This window comes from Manacus candei, unplaced genomic scaffold (genome assembly GCF_025592945.1).
Source record: "Manacus candei isolate 608988 ecotype Guabito, Panama unplaced genomic scaffold, ASM2559294v1 h1tg000005l, whole genome shotgun sequence".
Classification (NCBI taxonomy): Eukaryota; Metazoa; Chordata; class Aves; order Passeriformes; family Pipridae; genus Manacus; species Manacus candei.
This window is the reverse complement of record NW_026138053.1, coordinates 10,602,956-10,622,178: the sequence shown is the minus strand read 5'-3', so window position 1 is coordinate 10,622,178 and position 19,223 is coordinate 10,602,956. Positions and strand designations below refer to the sequence as shown.

At 46.9% G+C, this 19,223-nt stretch overlaps 2 protein-coding genes across 11 annotated transcripts in view; one reads left to right on the top strand and one right to left on the bottom strand.

Annotated features, from left to right (window-relative positions):
• Positions 1-19,223, bottom strand: part of LRRC7 (leucine rich repeat containing 7) — a 372,813-nt gene that overhangs the window by 183,782 nt on the left and 169,808 nt on the right. For 5 of the 10 annotated variants that reach the window (XM_051797788.1, XM_051797797.1, XM_051797781.1 and 2 more), the window contains one exon: positions 13,920-18,511. In XM_051797788.1, coding sequence (XP_051653748.1) covers positions 18,404-18,511 — 108 coding nt within the window. In that variant the 3' untranslated portion in view covers positions 13,920-18,403. Of the gene's footprint in view, positions 1-13,919; positions 18,512-19,223 lie in introns of those variants that run through there. The other 5 variants (XR_007906308.1, XR_007906304.1, XR_007906305.1 and 2 more) reach the window with 2 other exon arrangements.
• Positions 406-12,697, top strand: LRRC40 (leucine rich repeat containing 40). The gene is made up of 15 exons (XM_051798188.1): positions 406-559; positions 1,095-1,276; positions 2,211-2,284; positions 2,988-3,117; positions 3,489-3,612; positions 3,875-4,017; positions 5,035-5,207; positions 5,957-6,047; positions 6,362-6,407; positions 7,697-7,805; positions 8,788-8,895; positions 10,096-10,206; positions 10,993-11,070; positions 11,265-11,450; positions 12,115-12,697. Exons 1-15 carry the CDS (start codon positions 406-408, stop codon positions 12,218-12,220), a joined length of 1,815 nt encoding a protein of 604 aa, XP_051654148.1. The 3' UTR covers positions 12,221-12,697.

Here is a 19,223-nt window from a genome sequence, read left to right as displayed (position 1 = left end):
AATCTCATGTACTGGTGCTCAGGGTTTGTCATCTGGAATATTTTTATATATCACAGTTGGACGGGGCTTGGAGCAACCTGGGCTGGTGGAAGGTGTCCCAGCCCATGGCAGGGGGTGGAACGGGATGAGCTCCGAGATCCCTTCGAAGCCAGTCCTTTCTGGGATTCTGTCGAGGTTGGGTGTCAAAGCGCCTCTGTTTGCTGTTCCCGTGTGTCCGTGTCGAGCACCCCCGTTACCCGATCCGGCTCACGGCCGTGCCGGAGCTCCATTTCGGCTCCGCGGGGCGGGAAATGGCGGCGGGGCTGGGGCTGGGGCTGGGCCGGGCCCGCCCGAGGGGCCCGCTCGGCCCCGCCTGCGCGGCGGGCGGACCCAGCCCGGCTCGGGCCCCGCGCGGGGCTCAGGGCGATGGCGGCGGCGCGGCGGGCGCGGCCGGGCGGGCCCCGCGCGGGGCCGGGGTTCGGGCGGGCGGCCGAGCCGGAGCCCCCGGTGCCGCAGGGGCTGCTGCGGGCGGCGCGGCGCAGCGGGCAGCTCAACCTGGCGGGACGCGGCCTCCGCGACGGTGTGTGAGCCGGGCCGCACCGCCCGACCCCCGCACCGCCGGAGGGGCCGCCGGGGAGCCCCAACACCACCGGGAGGGGCAGGGCGGGGGCGGCACACGGGGAACGGCAGCGACCGGTATTCTGCCATCTGTCTGCAAGGAACTATTTTTTGTCTATTTCTGGCGCATTTCCATCAGCTTCTTGTTGTCCGCTCTGGAAACGTGTCTAGAACACCATTGACTATATAGATATGTATATACATCACTATCTGTCTAACTGTCTATCCATCTCTGTATGTGTCTATATCCACACATCTACATCTGTATAACTATATATTTTTATATATACATGTATCTTATCTGTATATCTAATTGTGTACATATGTGTGTACATACGTCTGTCTATATGTGGATATCGTACCCCATGACAGGAGGGTTGGAACTAAATGACCATTAAGGCCCCTTCCAACCCAAACCACTCTATGATTCTATATAAGAGGAGTTCGAGAACAGTTCCCTGAACAATCCAGCTGACCTGTGTATGTTTGTGTGGCAGTGCCTCCACATGTGTGGCGGATCAATGTGGACACTCCGGAGGAGGCCCAGCAGAACCTGTCCTTCGGAGCTGCAGATCGCTGGTGGGAGCAGACAGACCTCACCAAGCTCATCCTTGCCTCCAACAAGCTGCAGAGCCTCTCGGAGGATGTGCAGCTGCTGCCTGCCCTCACCGTGCTGGATGTGAGTACAAGGAGCCCTTGGTCAGATGCTACTTCCATGGAGGAGGTGGGAAAACTTGTCTTAGACTTTTGTTTTCCATTTCCCTGCAGAAGTGGTGCTGATGTGTTCTTTTCACAGGCAAGTAGAGATAGGACAAGGGGGAATAGCCTTATGCTGAAGGAGGGCAGGGTTAGATGAGATATTGGGAAGAAATCCTTCCCTGTGAGGGTGGGGAGGCCCTGGCACAGGTTGCCCAGAGAAGCTGTGGCTGCCCCATCCCTGGAAGTGTCCAAGGCCAGGTTGGATGGGGCTTGGAGCAACCTGGTCTAGTGGAAGGTGTCCGCTGCCCAGGGTGGGGGGTGGAATGGGATGGGCTTTAAGATCCCTTCCAACCCAAATCAATTTGGGGCTCCATGATTTTTGGAATACAAGTGAGCACGGTACCAGCTCCTGAACCAGCACAGTGCTGGCAGAGCTGCCTCTGACTGGGTGTCGCTCACGAACACACTGCCTTTAAAAAATACATTTATTTATTGTTTATACTATATATTATTTTGTAATTCTTTGATTCTCAGGATAAAGAAAAGATTGTTACAGGTCACTGACAATGTCTCTGTTCATACACTTGTAGTGTGTAATTATAGAATCATGAATGTCCTGGGCTGGAAGGGACCCACACGGATCAAGTCCAGCTCCAGGGTCCTGTCCTGTGGAAAGATCTGGGAAGTTCTGTTATGAACACTTTAGGAAGAGCTGTTACTGGGAGTGCAACTCCCTTTCCTGCATCTCTCAATGCCTCCTTCATCTCTAATCTCTGGGCATTGATGGCAGTTAAGGACAGTTTTGCAGTTCTATGTGTACAGAATTACTGTGTGGATCAAGTTGGCTTTTTTCTGGGGAAAAACCCTACAAGACACAAATTTTTAGTAACTGTATTCTAAAAACTATTTTCTAGGTGCATGATAATCAACTGACATCACTTCCTTCTGCTTTAGGACAACTAGAAAATCTCCAGAAACTTGATGTCAGGTAAGGATGTGTTACACGACAAACAAGAGAAATATTGCACTGACTTTCTTGTGTGAATGAGAGATTGCAGGATATCAAACTTTCTTTCAGAAAATTAATTCCAGATTACTAACTATAGAATACTATTATATTGAGAACTCTAAGTTTTGGATCACAACTGGTGATCTTGGGTTTGTTGGAATTGTTTTCACTGATATTCAAAGTCACGGTCTCTTGGAAGGTGAAAACAGTGATATTCTGAATAATCTCACAAAATAACATTCATTTGATTCAGTGTGGCAATTTTGAGGATAAAACACTTTCTGCCATGAATGATTCACATTGTAAGTAATTGTCGAGGTCTCGTTCATGCTGGAAAGTTCAGAATCTTCTGTTTGCTGGGGTAATTTTGTAAATTTGCGCTCAAGGAGAGGTTATGCTGCCACTGTGTGAACTGCATAAACAGAACAATTCACATCCAGATGGAATATTGTAAATTCAGATTAGGATTGAAACTATTCTTGAACAAATAAGCGAAGGTAATTAATTTTCCCAGGAAATTAATCCATTGTAGAGGCCTGAGACAGGTTTTCCTTACAGGTGGCCGTGTCCTGACCAGCAGGATGTGTACAGGCTGTGGAACATGAGTGTTCTGTGTGCATCCTATTCCTAAAAACTCCTTAGTGATTGTTCTTTCCCTTTGTGTCCCATGTTTTCCCACCAGCCACAACAAGCTGCAAAGCCTCCCTGAGGAGCTGCTGCAGCTGCCCAGGCTGAGGAGCCTCCTGCTGCAGCACAACGAGCTGAGCCACCTCCCCGAGGGTCTGGGGCAGCTCCTCAGCTTGGAGGAATTGGTAAATCAGCCTTTTCAACCGTATTTCTTTGTGCAGAAAGATTTATCCATGTTTTGCTACAGCTAATTAAAAATCACTGGCTTTGATGGCAGAACTTTGTGAGTATTCCAGTGACCATTCTAAAGTTGGTTATTACATGGTGGGTTTTTTGGTTGTTCTTGGTTTGACAAATATTTTAGGAAAACTCAAATCCCTTGTGATCTGTCAGTCATGGGAGACTTGTTTCTTGTGTCCCACTTCTGCCAGGGAGATCCTAAAGATGTCAGCCAACTAATTTTAATGTTCTGCCAGTAATTAACTTTGCACTAGCAGCACCCATGGGATAGTTTAAACATCTCTGTCTTAGTGTCTCACTTTTTTTCTATCTGCAGGATGTGTCCAATAACCACCTCACAGACATTCCAACAAGTTTTGCTTTGCTCGTTAACTTGGTGCGGCTCAATTTGGCCTGTAATCAGCTCAAGGACCTGCCTGCAGATCTCAGTGCCATGAAAAGTAACTCACTTTCCTCACACTATTAAATGCCAAACAGCCAGTTTTGTACTTATGTTCATATTAGTGCATATTAGTCAGGTTTTAAAATATATCCCTAAAATTAATGCATTCTCAAGAAAATCAGGTCAGAATTATTAGTTCTAAATTCTGTTTGGCAAAATGTTGTTGCATTTATTTTAAAACCCAGGATAATTATGCTTCTGTGGAGAGCTATTTTTATTTTCTCCTATTTCTGTTTGTCATTGCACATTTACTTCCATAGGCCTGAGGCAGCTGGATTGTACCAAAAACTACCTGGAAACTGTACCTTCTAAATTAGCAACTATGGCATCACTGGAGCAGCTTTACCTGAGGAAAAATAAACTGCGTTCCTTGCCAGAGTTTCCCTCTTGCAAGTTACTGAAGGTGAGCTTGGAATGGCTGCAATGTGGTAAACTTTTAAATAATGACAGTTAATTTAAACGCAAGTTTTTGTGAAGTGCTGTGATCAAAAATTAATGGTTGTGTGTTTAGAACTCTTATTTAATACACCCCCATTTGCAACTTCTCTTACTGTCCTCAGTATTCAACCTTAAGGTCACTTGGAAGACAAATGTGCAGCAGAACTTTCAGATTTGCAAAATAAATATTTAGAAGAGGAATGACTTAAAACTGGATCTAGTGTTGCCTATTTTTTCTCTGTGGAAACATTTTCTGGTTAAATTAACATTGTTCATTATCATTTTTTCTTTGTAACTACAGAAAAAACATACTGTTTTTCCTTTTGGCATAATTAGGTATTCCAGGTATTTTGTAGCCTTAATTCCTGATATATTTAAAATTGACAATCACCTGTTTCAGAACATCAGAATTTGTTACTCAACTGATAGAGAAATGATTGGGCCAAGGGAATGTCTCTATTACTGTAGTGTTTCCACTGACCAACTCTGAAGTCAGCAGTGAAAATTTCAAGCTATTTCCTCATTTTCTAACAAAATTCCTGTTGGTGTGTGAAGTTCAGTGTCTTGGTGAATCCAGCACATGGTCTTTGGGCTAAGGAATCATTCACTTTTTCCTTTATAAATTAAACATTTCCAACAGGGAGATGAGAGCTGCCTCTCAGCTTCCTCTAACTTTGAATTTCAGAAGCTTCTTGAGCAAAGGAGTTGTTGACAAGTTCTTGGCAAAAGTGGAACAAGTTTATTCCTGGCTGGGAAATGGGACTCGGAGCTGAGGGTTCTGTGGTGGGTTCAAAAAAGCTGAGTCAGTCCCATGTCTCTGGATCTTCGGAGGCTTTGATGTTTCGTAGGCAGAAGAAAGGGAATCAAGATCTATTTTTGTTCCACATCATCATACGTTTCTGCTGATGTCATGATTTAGGAGATGAGTTATAAAGCAATTTTACCAGAGTACCATAGTGGTAGGTGCTGTTTGTTCCCATAGGAATTACATGCTGGTGAGAATCAGATTGAAATCCTCAATGCAGAGAATCTGAAACACCTGAATTCCCTGTCTGTGCTGGAACTCAGGGACAACAAGATCAAATCAGTCCCCGAGGAGATCACTCTGCTGCAGAAGCTGGAGCGGCTTGACCTGGCCAACAATGACATCAGTAGGTAATAGAGAAAGCTGGGCTGGGGCTCGGGGGGGGACATGGTTGGTGGCAGCTCATTCCTGGTGGATCACACTGGGGGAGGTGCAATTAAGAAAGGACTTAATCATAAAATGAAGGAACCTTCTGTATTGTGTGAATGCTCTGATCAAACTGGGCCTTTCTTAAAAATTCTGCGTTCTGTCTGTCACTTACATTTGACTTGTAAGTGCTTTGGGGAGGGTCTGAGGGAGCTGGAGAAGGGTCTGGAGCACCAGGAGTGGCTGAGGGAGCTGGGGGGGGGGCTCAGCCTGGAGAAAAGGAAGCTCAGGGGGGACCTTCTGGCTCTCTGCAACTCCCTGAGAGGAGGGTGGAGCCAGAGGGGGTCGGGCTCTGCTCCCAGGGAACAAGGGACAGGAAGAGGGGAAATGACCTCAAGCTGTGCCAGGGGAGGGTCAGGTTGGACATCGGGAGGAATTTCTTCCTGGAAAGGATGGTCAGGCACTGGAAGGGGCTGCCCAGGGAGGTGGTGGAGTCCTCATCCCTGGAGGTGTCCAAGGAATGACTGGATGTGGCACTCAGTGCTCTGGGTTGGGTGACAAGGTGGGGATTGGGCACAGGTTGGACTCGATGGGCTGGGAGGGCTTTTCCAGGCTCAGTCATTCTGCATCTTTTTCTTTGAACCTGAGCTTCAGCATCCCATCTGACAAACCATTGCAGGTTTTTTAGCAGTTGGTTTGGAGCTGCTTTGGAATGAGTTGCTTCCATCTGCAGGTTGCCTTATACATTGGGGAACCTTCCTCAGCTGAAATTCCTGGCACTGGAGGGAAATCCTTTGAGAACCATCCGGAGAGACCTGCTGGAAGTAAGCACTGGAGTTTGGTTATGTTGCAGGTGAACATTTGCTGCATCCCCACAGTGTGGGCAGCAGGAGAAACATGAAAAGCTAAAAATGTGGAGCCCGAGGTTCAGATCAGAAATTTTGAGCTCGAATTGATAAAGTTATAAATAAGCAAGTTCCTAGGATGCTGTGAGGAGGGTTTTCCTGTGGGATTTTAGGTGGAATTTTTAGTCAGCAGTGCTTGGGCTCCACCTGTGTGACTGGAATTGTCCCTCTGCATTGTTTCACCAGCTGCATAAACCCTGCTTAGTGACTTGGTTTTTGTTTCTTTTTTAAAGAAAGGCACCCAGGAACTTCTGAAATATCTGAGAAGCAAAATCCAAGGTATGTTGCTTTATTCCATTTATTGCATTTAAAGAGATTCTAAGAAATCAAATCAGAACCTAGGGAGAGTGGTTGTTTAAATCCAGGCCCCTCCAGTTATCGTGAAATAGTAGAGATTTCTTTACTCAATGTTTGCTCTGATATTTCTGTTTCTTTTCCTTATTCTGTTAGATAATACTGAATAACAAACATGCCCTTATTGAGGATTATAATTTTAAAAATAATCTCAATATACTTCATCTTTGTACTTAAAAGGGACCTTGATTATAGATGCATCAGCTTTTCTTACCAGTGCTGTGTGACTGTTCCTTTTCCAGTGGCTGTCCCCACCTGCCAGAGGATGGCAGCATTAATTAGGCTTCTGCAGCAGAAAAAATTCCTTCCAAATGTCAGCTTCCATGCAAATCTGACATGTTAACTCCACAAAAATTAATGGAATCATGGAGTAAAAGCTCAGTCTAACAGATAATATAATTGTGATAACACAATTAGCTCATGTCTTGCATGTACAACAGTACTTACAGTTTTACTCTACCTCTTATGGAGCTAAACCAGTGGCAGTCCTGTTTCTGATGAGGTTTAAATTGGGAAAAGCCTCTTTTTTTAGCTTATTTCTCGCCCTTTTGCCCTTCTTTAACCAGAGAATAACTAGTTGTGGTTGGGCACAATTGTTGATAGACTTTAATTCATGAATGCTGCTGAACTTTCAGAGAGTTTTGTTGAATTTCTTGGAGTGGAAGTTGGATTTATGGTTATATTTGGACTCCTAGCTAAGTTTCATCCTACTCAGGTGGGTGGGAATCCCCATCTCAGATGTCCAAGAGCTTTTTCAAGTGGATTGTGGGGAGTAATCAGAAGGAGCTTCACAAAGACGGGTGTGCTGAATGTTTATAAATATTGTTTTAAGTGATAAATTGTGGTCAGGTTTGCTGGTGTGGATGTAGGTGCTCTAGATCATAACTTTCAGTCCAAATTCCCAGTTTCTCCCTGTTTCCAGCTCCTTTCCCCACAGAGGCAGAGCCTCACAGAGCAGCAGCCGCCAGCACATCTCACCTGCTTTTTCAAAATCCAAGTTAGCCCCTCTCCCTCCCACCCCCCTAAAAAACCCCAAAACAAATAAAGCAGAAACCCAGGACACCAAAAAAACTTCCTTAGAAAATTATTGGAATAATCTGAATTAGATGATGTTCAGTTGAGCCAGGAGTAAAGGGGGTGATGGAGGTGCCTGGGACACACCCCCGACTCCTGGATCCCTCAGAAGTGTGACTGGACCCCTCTGTTGTCCGTAGATGATGGACCTGGCCCCAGTGAAGAGCCTCCTGTGACAGCCATGACCCTTCCCAGCCAGGCAAGGGTGAACATGCATGCCATAACCTCACTGAAATTATTGGAGTACAGGTGTGTGTTTGGAAATATTACCTGTTCCTAAAGCTGCAAGAACACTCCCCTATTTTTTGGTTGTGGTTTTTTCCCCCTCCCTTTATTACATACCAAGCTGTTCACAAATCATGCTGTATTTGGGCATTTTCCCCTTTAGTTCCTGTGCTCAGGAATAGGCAGATTTGGATTGCAGGGGTTTACTTATTCATTTGTAATATCAAATATTTCACAGTAACTCGCTGAAGTGCTGAAAACCTTCAGATGCTTTTGGTACCTTTTAAGGTCTTTACAATTTTTAGTAAGTCTCAGAACATCTTGTAGTAAGTGAGTGTCTCCTCAATATTTTTTAACTGTACCTTGTTAAGCTGGGAATGGGAAAGAAAACTGTGAAGGACTTGGGGGTGTTGGTGGATGAGAAGCTGGGACAGGCTGGGAGAACTGAAAGGTTCATCCTGGAGGAGGCTCCAGGTAGACCTTAGAGCCCCTTCCAGTGCCTAAAGGGGCTCTAAGAGAGCTGGAGAGGGACTTTGGACAAGGGCCTGGAGGGACAGGACAAGGGGGAATGGCTTCCCACTGCCAGAAGGCAGGGTTAGATGGGATACTGGGAAGGAATTCTTGACTGTGAGGGTGAGGGTGAGGAGGCCCTGACACTGGCACAGAGAAGCTGTGGCTGCCTCATCCCTGGGAGTGTCCAAGGCCAGGTTGGATGGGGCTTGGAGCAACCTGGTCTAGTGGAAGGTGTCCCTGCTCAGGGCGAGGGATGGAGTAGATGAGCTTTAAGATCCCTTCCAACCCAGACTATTCCAGGATTCCAGAATTCTCTGATACTTGCTGACAGGGCAGTGGTTGGAGCTTTCTGATCAACAGGCCCATGCATTTCAAATTGTAGCTATTTACCTGTCTGTTCTACTGGCCATCCTCTCTAAAAGAAGGTGAAAATGCCTTGTTAATCACCAGAAATGATGAACTGGTGTCACTCAGCTCCTGTTTCTCCCCTCAGTGAGAAGCAGGCAGCAGAGATCCCCGAGGAGATGTTTGATGCCGTGGGCACCAACCCTGTGGCCACTGTCAACTTCAGCAAGAACCAGCTGAAAGAGGTGCCCCCAAGGTATTGTGTGAAGGTCGTTCCTCATCTATGACTTGCTTTTCTGCCTTTATTGTCAGCATCTTGTGTCTTTCCCGAAGCTGTTTGCACTTTGTTGCTGTGTATGTGCACACAAATCAAAGTACAAAGAAATACAGTGACACATTTGTGTGTCTCGTACAGGAGTGTGCAGGTGGGGCCTGGAGTCACTTGTGTCATCCAGAGTCATGGAAAATCTCTGGCACTGATGGCAATAATTAGTCTTTTTGCGTTAGGAGGAATGTTTTGTGTTAGGAGGAAGGTTTGCTGGATCTCTGGGAGCCCAAAAAAACAACCAACACTGATTTTTAAGGACACCACCACATTGTGGAATTGATCTATGCCCATTCTCGGACCCAAGTGTGCTTAATATTTCACCTTTAGCACATAGAGCTTGAAAAGGTGCAATCTCAGGGGAGAAAAAAATTCCATTTTCAGTACAAGCTCTAGAGACTGGATTTTGTGAGCTGGTGTTTGTTCTTCCTGTGCTTTGTCACTGTATCAGAGGCTGTTGCATTCCCTGGGATAGGTGTGAGTGGGTATGCAGCTGCCTCAGAATTCCATGCCAATCCAGGCAGGAGAGAGAAGTGTTTTCTCATTTAATTGCATTTTGGTTTTAGAGCTAAACCAGAGATTCTATTTGGGGGGTTCTACAATGAACTTCTCGGGCTGTTAAATAATTTACTCCAAAGCATCTCAATGTAACGACCTTCTACAAGCAGCAGCAAATGCTCCTGGAATTTGTAACAATGGAGCAGAAACAAAAGATGGGAAAAAATAGGAATTTCTTTCAGTTTGTTTGGCTGCAGAAGAAGGTGGATAAGAGTCAGTGTTAAAACATCTCCAGGTCAGGAGATGGCAGTGAAGGTCACCTGTCCTCTGGTCTCCGAAGTAGCTCTTGACTGCATTTACTGAGGAGGCTTTTGTAGTAAAATTTACTCTCCTAATCAGAGAGAGAAAACGTGATCTCCTAATCACTGCAGGTCAGTGAGCTTTGCCTTCATCAAGTGTAAGGTTTGAGGAGCAGCAGCTCTCACAGGTGATGTCTCATTATCTTCACAAAATTACTTCAGAATTGTCAAGAAACAAAATGTGTCCTTGATTTGTAGAAGAAAGCAGTTTTTAAATAACTTAGAATGCAAGCATGAGCTTCCGTAATTACAGTATCTCCTTTTTGGGTTTCAGGATTGTGGAGCTGAAAGACTCTGTTTGTGATGTCAACCTTGGCTTCAACAAAATCTCCTCCATTTCCCTGGAGCTGTGCAGGCTCCACAAATTGACACATTTGGATCTCAGGTTGGTGACGTGTGTTGAGTTCCTTCCCTGGGAACTTATTTTCCTGCCTCCCTAAACCAACCATCTGTTCCAGTGGGATTGCAACACTGGGATCAGTTTTCATTCCCAAAATGCCTCCGTGGTAGAGCTGAAATAGCCTAAATTTGAACCTTGGTTAAAGAAAACCCAAAAAACAAGTGGACCAGCTCTGAGACTTGCTGTGAGGAGAGAGATGGTGCTATTTGAAAACACGTCCATCGCCCTCCAAAAGAAACACACCAAAAATCCTGGGAATTAGGACAGTGAAGGTTCAGATCTTGTCACACTGCTGGAAACAGAAGCAGTGCATGGCAAGAGATGTTACTTATGTCATCTTACCTCCCCTGACTCCTGAGAAATGCTCCTTGCATTGTTCAGCATCTGGATTAGCTCAAACCATAGATTTTGGAGAGGTGTAGTGATTTACTTTGATTTACTTTGGCTCCAGGATCTTGGCAGTTTCCTAAGCTTTCCTCTGCAACCCAAGGAGCTGAATTTCCAGGCAGGTTTATGGGGTTGTTGGGTGCCTGGGAATACTTGGGAACCTTTAGAGGACAGGCTTTGAGTCTCCTCCTGGCAGAAATGTGAATCCAGCCTGGCTGGCATTAGCCAGGCAGCTGTACCTGGGCATGGTCTCGCCCCATTTCTGAGGCAGTGAATTGGCCACAGACAGTGTGGATGTGATCAATATGTTGTGTCCTGGGGATTCTCAGTAACTAAAACCTTGAGCAAGTGAATGATTATTGTTTGTCTTCCTTTGATACACAGAAACAACATTTTGACATCTTTACCCCAGGAAATGGAGGCACTGACAAGACTGCAGATAATCAATCTTGCTTTTAACAGGTGAGCAACACTCTAGATTTTTTTAATAAAATAATAATCAAAAGAACTGGGCTGAATTTGATATGATTTTCCTGTGATGTAAAAACAAGGAGACACTTGGCTGACAAGTTGTGGGCTTGAAACCCATGAAAGCCTTGTGTTTGTGTTGCCCTGTTTCTGACTTTCCCTGCTTTGCCTCCTTTCTTTTCCTGAAGATTTAAGGTGTTTCCCAGTGTCCTGTATCACCTCCCAGCCCTGGAGACCATCCTGCTCAGCAACAACCAGGTGGGGTCCATCGACCCGGTGCAGCTGAAGGGGATGGACAGGCTGGGAACGCTGGACCTGCAGAACAATGACCTCCTCCACGTGCCCCCAGAACTGGGGAACTGTGAAAACCTGAGGTGTGTGGTTTCAATGGGGACCTGTTTATACAATTATATTATGTCTGAGTTCTTCAGGGAGTGTTTTGTCAGAGGAAAAAGTGCTCCTTGGCAGGATGTTGTTTGTGGAGTGTCAGTGCCCCAAAAGGGTCTCTCTGACTATCTGTAAAACAAGGCAGTTTCTTCCATAATTTCTCGCTATTGTAGAGAATTGGAGGAGTTGTTTCATCATTTCAAACCACTGCCAAGGGTGTGTTGGTTTGTATGAAGCTCCTGGCAGAGCCTTGGTTATGTTGCCTGTCCAGTCACACTGTGGTGCAGCATGAACAGGCCAGGCTTAGCAGGGAGATTGGACCAGGTGAGCCCACTGTGGTCCCTTCCAGCCTGAATCGTCCTGGAATTCTGTTTCTGTATTCCAGAAGTTCTTTTCTCACTCCTGCTGGCAGAGGCTTGCTGCAGTAGTGGGGTATGTGCTGCAGTCATACACCCCCACTGATTTATTAGCATAAATTAAAATTCACATTATCTAAAGCCAAGCTGGTGTGAAGCAGGGAAACAGGAATTAAAACTTTTAGTAGAACAGAAGAGGGATTACTTAGGGATTCCAAAAGATTCAGCAGTCTGTATGCAGTGGAGTGTGTGCATACAAGAAGTCTTTATCTAAGTGCAGATCCCTGTTTTCCAGGACCCTGCTGTTGGAAGGGAACCCCTTCCGCACCCCCCGGGCTGCAATCCTGGCCAAGGGCACAGCTGCAGTGCTGGAATACCTGCGGAGCCGCATTCCCACCTGAGCCAGCTCCTGCCCTGGGCTAGCAGGGATCGCAGGACAAGGGGCTCCACTGCCTCCCTCCTCCTGCTCCTGCCCAGGCCAGAGCATCCGTGAGGCTGTTTGTATGTTAAGAAAGAACTGACCTGTAAAGCATTCCCTGGATGCATGTTCCAATGGGGATCTCAGCATCCCACACTCTGTTTACACTGTTTGTGATAAAGGAGCCATGGTGCTCTCTGCAGGCCAGCTGAGCTTTGAAGAGAGTTGTCAAATCAAAGCCTTTGGACGAAAGGGAATACTTTTGATTTTTGTATCCTTTTTTTGGTCTCTTTTCACTGCTCCCCAGAAACTTATTTCTGGTCTGTGTGTGGTAAATACTGGAGCTGTGAGGGGGTGACCAAGGCTGAGAAGTACCCCCAGCTTTGTGCATGGCTCACCTGAGGGCAAGAAAGTGGCTGGTGTTGGCAGCTGCACTGAGATAATAAATGTGTCCCTTGGATGTCTGGCTTGGGTTCTTTAAGCATGTGCTGTAATTAAGTTTTCTAGACAGTAACACTGAGATACTTTTCTTGTTTAAACAAGCTTCCATGTCCTGGAAGTGATGCCCTTAATGATAACGGTGCTGCAGTGTGGGTATTAATAACAAACAGAACCACAGAATCCCAGAATCACTGAGGTTGGAAAAGCCCTCCCAGCACATTGAGTGCAACCTGTGCCTGATCCCCACCTTGTCACCCAGCCCAGAGCACTGAGTGCCACATCCAGTCATTCCTTGGACACCTCTGGGGATGGGGACTCCACCACTTCCCTGGGCAGCCCCTTCCAATGCCTGACCATCCTTTCCAGAAAGGAATTCCTCCTGAGGCCCAACCTGACCCTCCCCTGGCACAGCTTGAGGCTGTTTCCTCTTGTCCTGTCTTGTTCTGCGGGAGCAGAGCCTGACCTCCCACCTGGCTCCACCCTCCTGTCAGGGAGTTGCAGAGCCAGAAAGTGACCCCTGAGCTTCCTTTTCTCCAGGCTGAGCTCCCCCAGCTCCCTCAGCTGCTCCTGGTGCTCCAGACCCTTCCCCAGCTCTGTTCCCTTCCCTGGACATGCTCCAGCCCCTCAATGTCCTGGTCATGAGGGCCCAGAACAGGATGCAGCGCTTGAGGTTCTGGATCACAGCAAAATTTAATACAGTTCAACACTAAACTTTCCAGGTTTTGAATGTGTCCAGAATGAACATAAAATACACTAAACTGCTCAGGTCTCCAGGTTTAAGAAGTACCTTTCAGCCAGAGCAGGGATGGCTGAGGGACGTCAGCCCCAGCTGCACCTCCCCATGGTCCTGGTGGAGGGGACCAGAACTGCCCAGGCTGGTGGGGAAATTCAGAGTATTGACCTCTGGGGAAAGACGGACTGGGAGGGGAGCAGGAAAGGGAAGGACAGGATGTTTCCTGTGGGAAATACATGATGGTAACTGTGTGTGGTGCTAAGCTCGAAGAGGGCTTTGGTGGAGCTCCACCATGGCCACGGGCAGCTCTGGGTGATGGATAGTGGATCCAGTTCCCTAGATGATGGAGCTGCTGTTGCTCTCAACCCCAGCCCTCTCGTTTCCATACATTTGTCTTTTCATACACCATTTGTCCCCAAAAATCAGTAAACACTGAGTTTTCTTCACTAGCTGCATCACTCCCATTCCTTATCTGATGTCCCACAGTAGCAAGGAGAGTTGCCCAATTTTCTAGGCCCACTTCCAGTGGGATGTGGGGAGCAACGACTCCTTCCTCTCCCTCCCAAACCTTCCATCCTTCCCGACAGCAAAGAAATGACCCAAAAGAATTACAATAAGGTGACGTTTTTATTATTTATACAATAAAGAGACTTTTTAATGTTATTCAAAACACTTTTTTTTTTTTAAATACTGAAAAATTTGGGTACACCAAAGCCGAAAATGGCTCTGCTAATACTGCACAGCGGCGGTTCAGTCCCTGGGCTCCCTATGGACAGAAGCATCTGCAAAATGCATCAACACCACACGCACGGGCCGGGGCCCCACAGGGCACGGGGAGGGGACAACCTGCATGTGCCAAGGGACGAGAGTTGATTGCACTCAATCAATAGATTTAAAATAGAATTTTTGAAGTACCTTTTTGCACATAAAATGAAGCAGCTTTCAAGTTCAGTAAGTCTTTATACTGCAAAAAACATGAAGTACATTCACAATCTATGTTAATAAAGTAGTAAATATTTCCTCATTCAGCTTTATTTACAGGAATACTGGAATTCAACTGAAAAGTACAGTCATCTGGAATATAGCAATCTTTGAACACATACAAAAATGACCATTTCTGTATATAATTTAAGCTCAAAATCACAATTATCTCAAAATATTAATTACAATACAGCCATCTCCATCATAATTAAACATGTCTTTTATAAAATGGTAAAATCTTTAATAAAGGAAGCTGTTGGTTCTGAACCGGATACAGTACTCACAGGTAGAAAACCGAAGTGATGAGCGAGTGCCCTGCCCGGGGAGGGGACACGAGGGGGGGACACGCGGGGGGGACATGAGCCACCGAGGCAGCCCAGAGACAAAGGCCCTGAGTGCCAGGGCTGGGGGTCCTCACACAATGCAATGGTGTCATTCAGTCACTTCCACAAAATCGGCTGGAATCATCCAGGAAGGGGATTGGCAAAACGTTTTTCTGGGGTTTTTTTAATTTCAATTCCATGATTTGAAAACGGTGCCTTTTGGGATTGGGTTGGCGGTGGCCCTGCAGGCTCCTGGAGTGGCCCACGGTGCCAACAGCCTTGTTCCCAAGCACCCAAACCCCCAGTGGATCCGTATCCCATCAAACTACTGCCCGGAAAGTTGTATCAGCATGGCCACAGGGAATGACCCAGGGCCTGAGTGCCTGGGAATGAGGGGATGAGGCCAGACGGCTTTGTGCGCTTCAAAAGGGAATTGTGGAGTCTGGAAGGGAGAGAAGGGAGGGGCCATGCCAGCCATGGGCAGGGAGCTCGGACTGCAGAGAGAATTCCCACCTTCCCCAATGTGGGATTTTTAACTGTGAAATCCCACCAGTTCACAGGATCACAGGATAGCTGAGGTTGGAAGGGACCTCTGGAGATCACCCAGTCCAACCCCCTGCCCAGGCAGGGTCATCTGGAGCAGGCGACAGAGGAATGTGTCCAGGTGGATTTGGGATGCCCTCCCTGGGCAGCTATTCCAGGCTCTGCCACCCTCCATGGAAAGAAGTTCTACCTCGTGTTGAGGTGGAAGTTCTTGTGTGTTTATGGCCAAATCCTGCCAAGGTGGGTGGTGACTCCACAGCCCTGTCACCTCCTGTGCCTGTGTGTGACCCATGTCCAACCCTGATCCTGTTGGACAGGGTCTGCCTGGCGGGGGGGACATGGAACACCTCCCCCCCCATGTCCTGAGCTGGACTGGGCAGCACAGCCCTGGCTCCGGCCCTTCTCCTGCCACAGACAATTCCCAGGAATAACCACCTTGATCCCCACTGATCCTGTACAGACCCCGGTCTGACACCGTGGCTTGTCTCAGCTGATCCAAATGTGTGCCTTTGTAATTTAATGCAGGGTTTGCATTTCCTGTTGCAAATCTCCCTATCAGATATATACACATCTATAAATAAGCATTTTTGATTGCGTAAGGTAATTAATGCTATATTACAGCAGAGAGGTTTCACAGAATCCCAGATTGGTTTGGGTTGGAAGAGACCTTAAAGCTCATCCAGTCCTACTCTCTGCCATGGGCAGGGACACCTTCCACTAGACCAGGTTGCTCCAAGCCCTGTCCAACCTGGCCTTGGACACTCCCAGGGATGGGGCAGCCACAGCTTGTCTGGGTAACCTGTGCCAGGGCCTCACCACCCTCGGAGCCAGGAATTTCTCCCCAACATCCCATCTAACCCTGCCCTCTGGCAGTGGGAAGTGATTCCCCCTTGTCCCGTCCCTCCAGGCTCTTGTCCAAAGTCCCTCTCCAGCTCTCTTGGAGTCCCTTTAGGCACTGGAAGGGGCTTTAACCAACATCTTTACACTCCAAGTGCTCACTAACAGCAGCAAACCAACATCCTGGACATCCCATACTCCTTTTTTCTTGGATTTTCCTTGGATTTCCTTGGCTCTGCTCTCAGCTGCCCCATTCACCCCCAGTATTGTCCTGCCTGGTCCCTGCTCAGAGCCACTGGCTGGGCACAGCCACCCCAGTTGGCATCTCCTGTCCCCTCCCAGGGGCTGGCACTGCCACCAAACACAGATGCAGACGTGGATGTGTTATAAAATGTCTCGAAAAGCAAGATTTGAAGATGTTAAATTGTTGCTGTTGGAACACCTGGCTGATAACTCCCGTAGTTTGTCATCACCTGGATATGAACTGTGAGCTGGCACTGGGAAAAGGGGGGTCTTAGAGGCTTCCTGGGGTCTGGGCTGGGCTTTTTCCTCAAAAAATTTAAAAAAAACATTCTGAAAGCAGCTTTTTTGCTTTCTTTTTCCTCCCCCACCATCGCCCTGTGCAGGACCCCCTGTGTAGGGGGACTCCTCAGCTCTCCAGGGCTTAGCTCTGTCCCTCTGCTCCCAGCAAAGCTCCAAAAGGTCCCACAGCCAGGGAGGGAAGGTTTAGGAATTCCTAGTGGCTCTTGGAGGCAGCGAAGTGGAATATTCCTGGCTGTGTCTGTGGGCTGTGACTGCACCCTTGGACGTGGGATTTTTGGGTGGGAATGAGCCCGGCCACAGACAAGCCCGGTGCCAGCTCTCCCTTGGCCCTTTCTAAGGGAAATGGGATCCCCTGAAAATACCTGAAGGGAGGTTTCCCTGTGTTTTTCCATCTTGCTATCAGGTATAACCATGCTGGAGCCCTGAACCACCAGCAGCTGTCAGGACTCTCTTCGTTGGGAGCAGCACCAGGACTTGGACCTGAGAGGTTGTCACACTGTGCCCTGAGCTGGGAACGCTCCTCCCAGGCTGGCTTGGTGTCACTCAGTGTCACCTGCTGCTCCCTGGGATGTGTCAGCTCTCAAACCTGCTCCCATTCCCTGTAAAGGACTCCTGATCAAATCAAGGATCACATAAATCCTCCCCGATGGGAATGTCCCAAGCAGGGCCCGGCCCAGCCTGGAGCCAGTGAAGATACACAACAATGTCCACGGGAATGGGGGATGTGAGTAAAGGGCCTCGAATTGGAAATTAAAAAAGTGAAATAATAAAATTAGCAGCAACAAAAGAAGTTTTACTGCCACCATCACAACCTTCCTCCATCTGTGCGCCAAACCTGCCTGTCCTCGGGGTTCTCCTGTAGTGTGTGCACATGGAATCCATGGGAAGTGCCAAACCAAAGGGATTAACCCATTCCAAAGGAAGTCAGAATCATAGAATCATAGAATGGTTTGGCTTGGAAGGGACCTTAGAGCTCATCCCATTCCATCCCCTGCCATGGGCAGAGACACCTTCCACTAGACCAGGTCACTCCAAGGTCCATCCAACCTGGCCCATTCCAAAGGAAGTTAACACATCCTAAAGAAGTTTTAACCCATTCCAAAGGAAGTTCACCCATTTCCATGTGGGTTTTTGTACCGAGGTCCCAGAGTTCAATTTCAGAAGTCTCTCACCCTGTATATGAATTGTTCCTGATCCCTACGGAGCCAACTATACACACGGCATATGTACAGGTATTTTCATAAGGCATAGAATATCTTTGCATTGAAAATAAATGAACATTATTAAATTTAATTTAATATATACTTTCTTTGAGGTGTTTATGAAAATATTTTTTTCTCTATACTTTTGTATGTGACATGATAGAAATATTTCATGGGAAGTACAGGTTAATATAGTTCATCTTTATAAAGGCATATACAACTCTGAGGCAGTGTTTCTGATGGACAGCAGAATTCCTAAAGGATTTGTATGTGCTTCTGTGTTCTGAAATCATATGAAATCGACTTTAAGAAGTAACTTGATTAAAAAAACGCACCAATGCACAGCCAGAGGCTGACAAGTAAAACTAATACGGAGCCACATGAACAATATATTTATATAGTTAATATATTTTTCCCGATGATTGGTACTAACATAGAGTATTATACATTTGGCACTACTGTTTGCCATTGGTCCAGCAATTGGCAAAAAATTGGTTTCCTATGTATAAATCTGTTTGAACATTAGATCTGGCTAGACATATTTACTATTTATAAAAAAATATTTAGACAGTAAGCTCACGTTGAATAACAAGGTCTACTGTGTTCTGGAAACTCTTCAGTAGAAGCACAGCCTTCTCATGTTCCATATGTACAAAGCTGTGTCCATTGGCCTGCAACAGGGACAAACACAGGAAAAAGCTCTATAGTGGCTTCATTTTGGGGGAACAAAGGGGTGGATGGAAATGAAAAGCTAAAATAAATAATGGACACATGAGGATCCCACAAACACCGAGCACACGTTTCTCTCGCCCTCCGTTGACTTCGAGGAGGGGCTGGACTGGAGGCTCCAGTGAATACTTCATTCCAACTGAAATGATCCTGTAACTTTGGGATAGTTTGTGTGTTTCCTGAGGAAGCATAACTCTGGGATGTAAGGTTTCCATATTCCAGGTGCCGTGCTGCATGCATGGGCAGGATGGGCTCCGTTTGGATACAGAGATAAAGAGGGAAGTATTTATAAGCTGTTCTGTCAATTAAATCTCACTATAATAATCTCTCTCTTGTCTGTTCCAAAATTATTTCAAAAGTCAAATGTTAAACATAATTACCCACAGTTCACTGACTGTGCTTAATAGGCCCAAGTAGAAGATCCACCATTCTCCAGGATAATGGACACAGTTCAGGAAGGGGATCAGGCCCCATGGCCACACCTGCTCCAGGTCCCCCCTGAGCCTCCTTCCCAGGCTGAGCCCCCCCAGCTCCCTCAGCTGCTCCTGATGCTCCAGACCCTTCCCCAGCTCCATTTCCTTCTCTGGACATGCCCCAGTCCCTCAATGTGTCTCTTGTCTGAGGGGCCCAGAACTGACCCCAGGACTGGAGGTA

Bases quoted from the DNA above. Each gene is read 5' to 3' on its own strand.
- LRRC40 (XM_051798188.1), top strand. From the start codon at position 406: ATGGCGGCGGCGCGGCGGGCGCGGCCGGGCGGGCCCCGCGCGGGGCCG. The intron at 5,208-5,956 runs GTAATAGAGAAA...TTCCATCTGCAG, and splicing joins GCCAACAATGACATCAGTAG to GTTGCCTTATACATTGGGGA. The intron at 6,408-7,696 runs GTATGTTGCTTT...TGTTGTCCGTAG, and splicing joins TCTGAGAAGCAAAATCCAAG to ATGATGGACCTGGCCCCAGT.